This window comes from Hyperoodon ampullatus (genome assembly GCF_949752795.1).
Source record: "Hyperoodon ampullatus genome assembly, chromosome: 16".
Taxonomy (NCBI): domain Eukaryota; kingdom Metazoa; phylum Chordata; class Mammalia; order Artiodactyla; family Ziphiidae; genus Hyperoodon; species Hyperoodon ampullatus.
In genome coordinates, this window is record NC_136929.1 from 60,397,149 (window position 1) to 60,409,846 (window position 12,698).

The window sequence follows — 12,698 nt, forward strand, 5'->3', positions numbered from 1 at the left end:
AGTAGAGCTCACATAATTTAGTTTTGTCTATGAAGTGAGTTTCAGAATTTGCTATCTAGTTACTTGTTAGGTATTTAGATACTGCTTTGAAATTCCTGAATTCAAAGATGCCTCAAAGCAGGATGGAAATTTGATTTAAATCTCAGATATAAGGTATAATATATTGGCTTTTCTTTTTCTTCTGTAATGGGATTTGGAAAAGAAATCATGGGTATTATTTTGAACTTTATATTGCTATCAACTAATGAAGTTCAAAGATTTAATAGGAAAGTTTCTTTTAATTAAAAGGGTTTATTTATTTTTAAATAAATTTATTTACTTTTGACTGCGTTGGGTCTTCATTGTTGCACACAGGCTTTCTCTAGTTGCGGCGGGCGGGGGCTATTCTTTGTTGCGGTGCGCGGGCTTCTCATTGCGGTGGCTTCTCGTTGCAGAGCATGGGCTCTGGGCGCATGGGCTTCAGTAGTTGTGGTGCACGGGCTTAGTTGCTCCGCGGCATGTGGGATCTTCCCGGACCAGGGCTCAAACCCGTGTCCTCTACATTGGCAGGTGGATTCTTAACCACTGCACCACCAGGGAAGCCCAAAAGGTTTTATTAAAATTACCTTTTAAGAGTGAATAAAATGAGCACCTGTTCAATTGTAATCATTTTGGGTTGATCATATAAAAACGATAGGGCCTCCAGGAGGGAGAAGTCATATATATTAGCTTTTACTTCTATTTTATGACTCCTTTGTAAGTGTTGGCTTTTCCATTTTTAATATTCTGGTTGTTGTGTTACTGTTTTCATTTGCAGAGACTGTTGTTGCTATATACCCACTCAAGGTAGTATTGGTCAAACAGTTTTCATAGTCTTCCTTAAGTGTGGATATCTTGAATGTTTGCTTAAAAATAAATCTGTGGTGGTGTTATACAACTGTGCCTTTGTCAAAACTCATAGAACGGCATACTGAAAGGAGTTTTATTCTACATAAATTAAAAAGTATATTTTAGGGCTTCCCTGGTGGCGCAGTGGTTGAGAGTCCGCCTGCCGATGCAGGGGACACGGGTTCGTGCCCTGGTCTGGGAAGATCCCACATGCCGCGGAGCGGCTGGGCCCGTGAGCCATGGCCGCCGAGCCTGTGCGTCCGGAGCCTGTGCTCTGCAACAGGAGAGGCCACAACAGTGAGAGGCCCGCGTACCGCAAAAAAAAAATAAAATAAAATAAAAAGTATATTTTAAAGTATAAATATGGTAGGAAAATGAAATTGAAAACCAGAGAGGTGGTAGATAACTAGGTATATATTTGGCTACTTTCTTTGTTGGTATAAAACTTGGGAAATTGTTGGGAATTCCCTGGTGGTGCAGTAGTTAGGACTCCACGCTTTCACTGCTGAGGGCATGGGTTCAATCCTTGGTTGGGGAATTAACATCCCAGAAGTCGCATGGCGTGGCCTAAATAAGTAAATACATAAATACATAAATAAGTAAATAAATAAATAACTCTTGGGAAATTTTTAATTCAAAAGAAGAAATGAATCTTGGAAAACTTATTTGCCTTTATATACTTAACTTGACATTGGTTAAGTTGAAATTTTATCACTGGTGAACAGTAATTTTGTTCACATAAAATTTCTTGATATCTATATTTGTCCCCCAGAAGGGGGGGATATGTACCTTGGTTTCGTCAAAGGAAGCTCAGTTGATTTATTTAGATTCTTATGTGTTAGCCACACTTTAAGAAAAGGATCTATAAGTTCCTTTACTGTAAAAAGCATACCCTTCACTTAGTGAGACTAAAAACCTTATTATGTATTTTCCTTTAAAACTTTTAAGGCAACAAACTTGCCATGGTTTCTTGGGTTGTTAGGCTATATGTCTCAGTTTTCTCTAAAAGTCAGCTGTGGAAGTGGTCACATAGTTTTGTGATTAAAGTTTTGAGTATAAAGCTAAGAAAAGAAAATAGTGTTTAGTTTTAATGTGGATTAAAATGAGAATCTTTAAATTATAAACCAAATTTTTTAAGTTATATCACTAAAAGTGGAACAATAGGATCTACCATGATTTTGATGCAATTTTTTTTAAAAAGGGACTTTCCAAATACCAACTTTTTTCCTCTGGTTCATTTTAAGAGCTGTAAATTGATTGTGGCTTTGGGATGACTGTTTATTATTTCTCAATTTTCCTGTGTGTGACATTTTCCTTTTGGTCATATTTGATTGCCTTAAAACTCTTCCTGGTCCCTCAGTTTTCTTCAAATTTTCTCTTTGTCTTGGGTGCCCTTTTTCTCCTTCTCATGACAAAACTTGGTATCCTTTGTTTTTCCTTTTATTTACTTAATATGCTTGGATAGGATTCTCTGGAAGTATTAACCTTGCAAGGATGAGTAAATTAGGTTTACTTTATTGAATGCTGCTGCCACTACTTTCCTGTTTCTACAGTTTACTCCAAAATCTAGCCTTAGCATAAAATTCTTAGGTGAAAGATGACAGAGATCAATGGAGGTGATAAAGTGTAGAACCCCAGGACTAGTGATGGAAGATCATCAAAAGTTTTCCTTCTTTGCTCTGAAGAGTCAGAATGTTTTATAGCTGCTTGATAACTTCTTAGAGAGCACACTAACCTCAGTCTCTGCAGCCGTTCTCTTCTCAGTGCTTTTCAGAGGTTGTATGATTTGCCATGTCACAAAAGATTTTTCAGAAAAATAAGCTTCATCACCATTTTTGCCGTGTAACACTAAATTTGACAGAATACTCTTTGCTTTAATTCTACATATATATGTATTGTATATTTGTAATACATATATCTCTCACAACCTAATAGAAAACCATAAACTAATTAGTCTTGCAAGTTCAGCTTATCTTTTAAATACTATTTATCTTCTAGATTGTAGCTCCACTTGTGATTCTTAAAATTACTGTTAACATTTATTTACTTACTGGGACTTCCCTGGTGGCGCAGTGGTTAAGGGGCCCAGGTTCTATCCCTGGTCAGGGAAATAGGCCCCACATGCATGCTGCAACTAAGAAGCCCACGTGCCGCAACTAAGCGGGCAAGCTGCAACTAAGGAGCCCACGAGCCTCAACTAAGGAGCCCACCTGCCGCAACTAAGACCTGGCACAACCAAGTAAATAAATAAATTAATAAATATTTTAAAAAAATAAGTATTATATAATAAAAATTACTTACTTTTGGTTATAAGATGGCATAGAGATTAGTAGACCCTATTTTGTTACTTTGGTGGTAATGTGATATGTGTGTGTGTATATATCCCTCAGTAAACTGAATGAGGACATATTTAGCACTATTTTTGGTTCTAAAACTTCAGGGATAAAAGTTTTAAAATGTACATTATAAAAGAATAAACTTGAATTGAGAATTGGTATTCTCTATGGTATTTTCTAGGTCAGAGATCTCAAATATTTTGGTCACAGGACCCCTTTACACTTAAAAACTAAGGCTCCCAAGAGCTTTTATTTACATGTGTATTATATATAGATATTTAACTGTATTAGAATGTATGATTTATAACATGCATTGGTGATTTGAACCAATTAGTTCACTGTGTAATGTAGATCTCCAAATAGTGACATATTTCATTATACATGATCTCTCCTCTAAAAAAGCCAAAACCCACATGTTAATATCACCACTTGTTTCCTTACAAGCTCTTAAGTGGCAAATATATTTTCCAAAATCCAATTTTCACTCAAAAATTCAACTTTTTATCATTGGCGAGAAATACTGTCATTTGTTTCCCTTGAAGTGATGGGTTCATTTTGTTCATTTTCAAAAAAATATCTGCCAGATACCTAAGTCTGCACAGCTATAGTTCGTCATTTGTTGTTTCAAGTAAAAATGTTGTTCCATGAAAAAAGCAGCTGATTTAGCTTGTAGCTCAATCACCTAATTGCTTTTCCTCCAGACAGTATCTGCTGGTATGCAGTAGAAATGCTTTGTGGTTACTTCATATTTTGTCACACAAAATATTAAAAAGACATGTCCACAAGGATCAAGATTTAGTAAAATGAGTAATTTTTACTGCTTCATCTAGAACATTCTAAAATGAAACTGGCTGCCCTCACCCCTGCCCCCACCGTGGGTATGTGGTGGTGAAGAATACAATAACCAGGAATCCAGTTTGGTGCTACCTATTGCCTTGTTCGATTCCTGCTAAGCCTCCAGCAGTGTCTACTCACCATTGCTTTTTTTACAGTGCACTGCCAACATTGTGCCAAAAGTAAATAACATCTCAGTATTACTATGGAAATAGTATTGTCCTCACAGATGCCCTGGAAGAGTCTTAGGGACGCCCAGGTTTGTCCCCACTGGCTTTGATTACTGTTCTAGTGGTTTGAAAAAATATTCACTTAATTCTCTAGGGAAGAATGAATTGCAGCTGTCTCATTTTATGTTTTTACCTCTGATTTTAATAATTGTAATCTAGCCTTTGAAATAGAAAAATATGCCAGTTTTTAATAAAAGTCTACGTGAGAGTGCAGGCTTGGATTTATATTTCTGTGCTGCTTTCTTTAAATAGCATACCATTTTATAATTGTGGGCCCAGACTAAAGAGCTCATTCTCTTCAGACACTGAGTGGCTTTGTTTCTGACAGCTAGTAGTCAGCTCTGTTTTAAAACAAGCAGTTGGGTCCTGCTGGCTCAACTTGCAGTTGTCCTAGTCCTAACCCTGTCTCAGCCAAAGACTGTTGTTGGAAAGCCCACACAAAGGCCTTGTGTACAGGGAGCCCTACTAATAAGGAGCGTGTTCTAGTCCCAGCAGATTAAATCTGCTTTGGTGTGCATTCCCTTCACAAATTTCTCACTTATTTCCTTTGTTTGGTTATTTCAGTGAAAAATCATTTTTAATGGCTGTGAAGATAGTTTCTTCTAACTAGTCCATAGTCCAAATGAAGGGGTTACTGGAGTAAAATAAAATGTTTCTTTCTCTCTGGTAGGAGATGTGATGGAGCTGCTTGAAGAAGATCTCACGTGCCCAATTTGTTGCAGTCTGTTTGACGATCCTCGAGTTTTGCCTTGCTCGCACAACTTTTGCAAAAAATGCTTAGAAGGGATCTTAGAGGGGAACGTGCGGAATTCATTGTGGAGATCATCTCCATTCAAGTGCCCCACATGCCGCAAGGAAACTTCAGCCACCGGGGTCAGTAGCCTGCAGGTTAATTACTCCCTGAAGGGTATTGTGGAAAAGTATAACAAGATCAAGATCTCTCCCAAAATGCCAGTGTGCAAAGGACACTTGGGGCAGCCTCTCAACATTTTCTGCCTGACTGATATGCAGCTGATTTGTGGGATCTGTGCTACTCGTGGGGACCACACCAAGCATGTCTTCTGTTCTATCGAAGATGCCTATGCTCAGGAAAGGGATGCCTTTGAGTCCCTCTTCCAGAGCTTTGAGACCTGGCGTCGGGGAGATGCTCTTTCTCGCTTGGATACCTTGGAAACTAGCAAAAGGAAATCTCTACAGTTGCTGACTAAAGATTCAGATAAAGTGAAGGAGTTTTTTGAGAAGTTACAACACACATTAGATCAAAAGAAGAATGAAATCCTTTCTGACTTTGAGACCATGAAACTTGCAGTTATGCAGGCCTATGACCCAGAGATCAACAAACTCAACACCATCTTGCAGGAACAACGAATGGCCTTTAACATTGCTGAGGCTTTCAAAGATGTGTCAGAACCCATCATATTTCTGCAACAGATGCAGGAGTTCAGGGAGAAAATAAAAGTCATCAAGGAAACTCCTTTGCCTCCCTCTAATTTGCCCTCAAGCCCTTTAATGAAGAACTTTGATACCAGTCAGTGGGAAGACATAAAACTAGTAGATGTGGATAAACTTTCTTTGCCTCAAGACACTGGCACATTCATTAGCAAGATTCCTTGGAACTTTTATCTGTTATTTGTGGTAATCATTCTGCTGGGCCTTCTCATTTTCTTCAGTCCTACCATATTCCTAGAATGGTCTTTATTTGATGAAATCACAACTTGGAAAGACAATCTTTCAAACTTTAGTTCCTACCTGACTAAATCAGCTGATTTTGTAGAACAATCAGTTTTCTACTGGGAACAGTTGGCAGATGGGTTTTTCATCTTCAGTGAAAGATTAAAGAATTTTACTTTGGTGGTGCTGAACAATGTGGCAGAATTTGTGTGCAAATATAAACTGTTATAAAATCTGTTTGAAGTACATAGTTCTGTGTCTTTTGTTAGAAATTTGTCAGAATACAGAGTGGTAGTTCAGATTTGGTCAAGATTCTAGTCAGATATTTTCCTCCACAAGTATTCCTTTCAAAAACAATGTCCTACACATGTTGTTGAAATTAGGTAGTATAAAGATAAAAGTGAAATTTAATAGTGTAGTCCTGAACCCTCCTTCCTTTTTAAAGTGCTTTTGAAATAAGCATCCTACCCCTAATACTGGTTGTGTTTATGCTATGAAAAAAGGGGATGTGAGAGAGTACATGATTTAATATTGATGAGGTAGTGTAATAATGATTGTTCTTAAGCATGTAATAAAGACTACTCTTGTAAAGCAACTTTTTTTTGAGAGTGAACATTCTTTAAAAAAGGAATAAGATATGGATTGAATTTCCAACTTTTTCTGCAGAGGGTTGATTTCTTTTTTTGGTACAATGTAAATCTCATGTAAACAAAAACTGGCATTACCTTATGTGAAGTTTACGTTTTAAGGAGGGTGGAGATTTATTTCAGCTTGCCTTTTATCTGCTTAGGTTTTGTAAATTTATCACCAGAGGAGTTTGGAGGTAAACTACAAAACTGTTAGGTGACTGTGCAAGCAAAGGCATGGGTAAAAACAAACAAAAAAACACATTGCAAGAGCAGGAAATGGAAAAGCCGCCTTTTTACTGGCAGCTAAGTGTTGTTCCAAAGTATCATGGCAACTGTACAACCAATCAATTCACTTGTTTAAAGAATTTTTTAAGAGTAGTAAGACTAATTTAACGATAGATGAAACAATCTATCAGCTATTATAAAGTACAAAATAATCAGCTAAACACTAAGGCTGTCCTCTCTGCTCACATGAGATAAAGATGCCCTGTCTCCCACAGAACAAAAATACTTAATTTTTTCACCTTGTTTAGAATTCAGATGAAAACAAGAAGTGACTTTATCTTAGAACTGCTTTTAGTCAACCTTATTTCTGTCATGGGACAAGACATTCCTTGACAGTCCAGAGGGTCTTTACCCAAGTCCATTAATTTGATTGAGAGGAGGTAATACAAGCAGGGACAGGAAAAGAAGGTGGCAACTAAATTTCAAGTACAGAAGAATCATTCTAGTTATGAGAAGAGTAGTCAAAATAAGCTGCTAGTTGAGGTAATGACTGCCTTATCCCCAACTGACAATCCAAGATTAGCCACTAAATTGCTAAAGGGATATAAAAAATTAAGACAATGTTTATCTATAAATATTACCTCTGCCATGAGGACTCATAGTAGATAAGAGGTTTGGAGAGGGGGAATGCTTTTCTTCTCCCAGTATATATATATATATATATATATATATAATTTTTTAATATAGATTTACAAGAGGTTTTTATGAAGGTTTTTTTTTTTTTAATGGGATACAGTAAAGGGATCAATTTGACACATGTCCTCAGACATATTGGCAGTTTTCCTTAAACTATGGAGTTCCTCAGCTGTTATTTTTTCATTCTGTATACTGTACGTTCCCAGGCAACTCTCAAATTTGTAAACACAGCTATGGACACACTATTTGCTTTAACAGTAGTTACCTGGAAATCGAGGTCTCTGTTTTTGTTATATTCCCCTCCCCTACATTTCTTAATCATATGTAACGTTTGTAGTTACAGGTTGATTTTCAAGTTCCTAAGTCTGTGCCTGATGGTTTGTAGCCTCTAGTGTGAAGCAAGAGGAAAATGAGTAGTCAGGAACTGGTCACTTTGAACGTGGGAGGGAAGATATTCACCACAAGGTCTTCAACCTTAAAGCAGTTTCCTGCCTCTCGGTTGACACGTATGTTAGATGGCAGAGACCAAGAATTCAAGATGGTTGGTGGCCAGATTTTTGTGGACAGAGATGGTGTTTTATTTAGTTTCATCTTAGATTTTTTGAGAACTCACCAGCTTTTATTACCCACTGACTTTTCAGACTATCTCAGGCTTCAGAGGGAGGCTATATTCTATGAACTTGATCCTCTGGTGGATCTCTTAAACCAAGAACACCTGCTACAGCCAAGACCTGCTCTTGTGGAGGTACATTTCCTAAGCCGAAACACTCAAGCTTTTTTCAGGGTGTTTGGCTCTTGCAGCAAAACAATCGAGATGTTAACTGGGAGAATTACAGTGTTTATAGAGCAACCTTCAGCACCGACCTGGAGTAGTAACTCCTTCCCTCCTCAGATGACCTTACTTGCACTGCCTCCACAAAGACCTTCTTACCATGACCTGGTTTTTCAGTGCGGCTCTGACAGCACGACTGATAACCAAACTGGAATCAGGTATTTTGTATTTTGAAGCCTCTATTCTACACCGGTTCCTGATGTTTCCCCTCAAAATTGAAATTTTCTCATTTCAGTTTTGGAAAAAAATGATTACTCAAAATGATTTTTTGTGGGGGGAGTAACCAGCAGAGTTGGGTGGAATGACCAGGTAATTATTGTCCAAACTGGGATACTTTTCAGAGTGAAAGAAGAAGTTGTTATTATGTGGGACAATAGGAATAAATCAAAATTGTCCAGGGAAAACTGGGACTATGGTCATTCAAGTTGTAGGAGGAAACAATTTTATAGATTATGTTCTGTTACTATGGAATGAGAAGTCTTTTTCTCCCCAAGGGTTTCTTTTCGTTGCTGGTATATAGTAAAGGCTCAAGAGTTTGTCATGATTTCCTTACACTATGTACAGTTGTTCTTTCAGTCCTTCTGATTTGGCTACTGATTTTTCTCCATTCCACTTTATTTTTAAACACCATTAAGGCAGATATATCTCATGGCAAATCTGGTCTCCTGTTACATTGTTGGCACTCTTACACAACTCAAAATACTGGGATAGGCTGTCAGTATATTAAGGATAGTTGCTTTTGAGTCAGTCACTTTCTCCCCCTGTTATCCTTGGCTGGACCCTAAGGCGGATTTCCACTCTACTGTCACGGACACTTTTTTTTCGCCCCTTAGAAATGTCTTAATGCTGTCCCACTATTATTTTACTGTGAAAGCTGGCTTTAATTTTCAGGAGGGGGAAAAAAAAAGGTCTACATATGTTCTTTACTGACAGTATTTAAATAAGATGCACGTTTTTGGGGTCAAGGTAGACAGACATATTTTGGGATATTTTCTTAACTTCTGCAGTAACCATAAGAAATGATCAATGTTTACCTCTCCCACAACATACCCCTTGGTCCTGCATACCAGCTGAAGAACCCAGTAGGACAGTAGGACAATTCTTAAGTTTTTACGCTTTATAATTTCCTGCCTTTCCAAAGAGGCATGAAATGTCATTTGGGGGAAAGAGATCCAGCTAACAGGCTGATTGTGAAGAAAACCTAAGACCCTATCTTCACCTCAAAATGTTTTTTTTTTTTTTTTTGCTGTAGGTGGGCCTCTCACTGTTGTGGCCTCTCCCCTTGCGGAGCACAGGCTCCGGACGCGCAGGCTCAGTGGCCATGGCTCACGGGCCTAGCCGCTCTGCGGCATGTGGCATCTTCCCAGACCGGGGCACGAACCCGTGTCCCCTGCATCGGCAGGCGGACTCTCAACCACTGCGCCACCAGGGAAGCCCTCAAAATGTTTTAAGATACCTCTGGGCACAGTTGGTGGGGTACTAACATAAATAGACGGGAAATAACCAGTTTTTTTTTTTTTTTAATTTGTGTGATTAAGATCTTTGGGGATTCCTTTCTAAAAAGTTAAAAAACTAAGGAAAAATGGTGTCATTGATTTCAAGAAGAAACATGCAAGATAAAAAGTTATCCTGGAAATACTAAACGCTCTTTAAAAGCTATGCATTTGGAGAAAATGACTATAATCTTGAAAAACATTAGAAACTCAAGTTGGGATATTCTTTGTGTGTACACAGTGACAGTAGTTTTCCCTTTGCTGTTAAGTGTTTGTGTTTTACAAATAGTACAAAATTTTTTTCATCTTAATGAGAGAATGACATTATATTTAAATTCCAAAATAGATAATTCCAAAACCAGAAGCTATTTTTAAAACTTTTTCTTGCATCCCCAAAGAGTATTCTTTTCAGTTGTTTGAAGTTTAGAATTTTTTTCAGCTTATAAGTGGTCGTGATTTTTTTCTATAGTTCCAATTTCAAAGTAGAGGTGGATAACCCAAATAAGGTGACATTATTGGGAGTTCAGGTGATCGGATGAAAGCTCTTGGTCTTAAGGGGCCCACCTTAGGTATATAATTATTTAGCTAGCAATCATTTTTATTTCTTGCTCACTCCTTGTGGTCTGAATCTGTCCATTCAGATGTTTTTCTTGAAGGTGGAAAGTGGAGGAGTGAGCCTGAACGGCTGCTCAGAGCCTGGTGTATCATCCAGCTGTTCAGTATGTTCTACTAATATGATTTATCACTCTGAGGTCTTGGTAACCTAGCAAGTTGCTCAGTTATTATCTCTCAAGTTCACAGTACTAGAAATACTTGGCGCGCATCTTGCAGAGGGCCATACCACATTATCAAGTCAAGTTATGGTCACAGGATTCTAGAGTCTCTTTGGTAGCCATCTTCTATCTGACCTTTCCTTTATAAACTAGCTCAAATGGAAAAGTGTACTTGCCTTTTAAGTTTTAAAAATAAGTTTTGATTTTCCATTTCCCATTAGTTTCTTTTATCTTTTTTTATGCCTTGAAATCTTCCATTTTTCATTTTGGCCTCTTAGGGAATCAAGTATTTAGGCCAAGTGATTTCTTGCAAGTACAGTCCACTTTGTTATCACCTACTATATACTATTTGCATCTTAATTTTGTGAGACGTTCTGTAACATTTTTTCTCTTTGACAAAAGTTTCTAGGTTATAAAATCAAGATCTGGGGTTTGGGGGTAGATGAAATGATTTACTAATGTTAAAAATTTGCTGTATTAAACATAAATGTGCTTTTGATATGTACTTTGTAGTTTTATAATTCTTACATTTTATTATTGAATTTTTTTCTTTGCCTAGAATGAGTTTCTAAATGTGAGCTACAATAACCACTCTATCAATCATAATTAAAAGGAGGCTAGGGATGACCCCAAGGCTCTTTTTATCCCATAAAACCACAGATAGTTTAGGTTGCTGCCTGGAACTAAAGCCTTTTTTTTTTTCACATCTCATAAACAAATGGTGGGAGGACACAAAGGATATAAAAATATCCTGATGGTAGATAAAGAAGGGGCAATATAGCTATATCTTTATGGACATGTTATGTTGACATTATTAAAGCAACATATAGTCAATCTGAAAAGTTCAGGTATATTTTTCTTGAATACTGTGTATCTATCGAGTTTTCCAGAAAGTTTTGTCATTTTGACTCCAGAAGCCTTTGGACCCCATGTTTTGCTCTTCAACAATGGACAGTTATTGAGAAAAATTGACAATAAAGTCTTCTTGACATTTAACATCTGCAAAATTTCACATGAAAAATGCATTTGATAGGAGAAAGTCACAAAAGAAAATTTGTAATGTCAGTGCTGGTAATGGGTAAAATTAGATATGGGGGAAACTGTAAATGTATCAGATGTTCATTAAAAAGATGGAATCAATTAATTAAATCGATTAAAACAATATTTAGTAAGTTGAAAACAAAATTTGGAAATAGTTAAATTACATTATATGAAAATTAAGCTAATTTAATTGTTTGATCAAATTGTTTGCTCCAGAAAATAATTTCTCAATGAAAATTCATCAATGTTAGCTATATTCCTAAATGTGGAATTAAAATGACTTTGGAGATCACAGCAAGGTCTCTGTTTTCCGTAGCCTGAAAGTCATGGCTTGGATTTATAAATGAAGTCTTTAAAAATATCTGATCAGAAAATGGTTTGATACCTTTATTTGAGGTTATAAATCAAATATTTCTGTTTAGTTTTGCTGGTTATTAAAGGAATGTTTTATAATTGAACATTTTTGTGTGTCCTAGGTATGTTTCTATAAAACCTGATAACCGAAAACTGGCCAACGGAACTAATGTCCTCGGCTTACTGATTGACACTTTATTAATGGAAGGCTTCCATCTGGTCAGCACCAGAACAGTATCCTCTGAAGACAAAACTGAATGCTATAGCTTTGAAAGGATAAAAAAGCCTGAAGCTCTTGCCATGAACAAAACACTGAAACCAGAGACTACCCTCATGCCAGAGCAATCTCAGAAAAAGAAATGAGGTTCTCTGTTCTCTTTTAGAGTAAAAAGAAATTGCCATTTTCTTGTTTGGAAATTCCATATTTAGGGCATATATGTTAGTCAGATATGTACTCACCCTAACTTTCTGGCCTTCTACCATGCCATCTTTGGGCAACCACAGCTTAACAGTGCTTAGGCCACACTGACTACACGCTGCTCTCTAAACAACACCGTGCACTTGGTGCTTTGGCGCACATTCCTTCTACCTTCAATGCCTCTTTCCCTTTCTCTTCTTCATGAACACTTACAAAACGTTCAAGAATGGACTATGGAATCAGACTGCTTGATTTCTAATCCCAACTAAGTCACTTACTAGCTATATGGCTTGGGCAAG

General features: G+C 37.2%; 2 protein-coding genes across 2 annotated transcripts; both read left to right on the forward strand.

The window, feature by feature from the left end:
- Nucleotides 1-4,939: 4,939 nt before the first annotated feature.
- On the forward strand, nt 4,940-6,511 carry TRIM13 (tripartite motif containing 13). Its single transcript, XM_079721835.1, has one exon. It carries the CDS (start codon nt 4,946-4,948, stop codon nt 6,167-6,169), a length of 1,224 nt encoding a protein of 407 aa, XP_079577961.1. The 5' UTR covers nt 4,940-4,945; the 3' UTR covers nt 6,170-6,511.
- A 1,386-nt stretch (nt 6,512-7,897) lies between these two features.
- Nucleotides 7,898-12,344, forward strand: KCNRG (potassium channel regulator; the record flags this gene model as incomplete). The annotated part of the gene is made up of 2 exons (XM_079721856.1): nt 7,898-8,478; nt 12,104-12,344. 2 exons carry the CDS (start codon nt 7,898-7,900, stop codon nt 12,342-12,344), a joined length of 822 nt encoding a protein of 273 aa, XP_079577982.1.
- Between the last annotated feature and the right edge of the window lie 354 nt (nt 12,345-12,698).

What these genes read in the sequence shown, in the direction of transcription:
- TRIM13 (XM_079721835.1), top strand. Translation starts at nt 4,946, where the DNA reads ATGGAGCTGCTTGAAGAAGATCTCACGTGCCCAATTTGTTGCAGTCTG.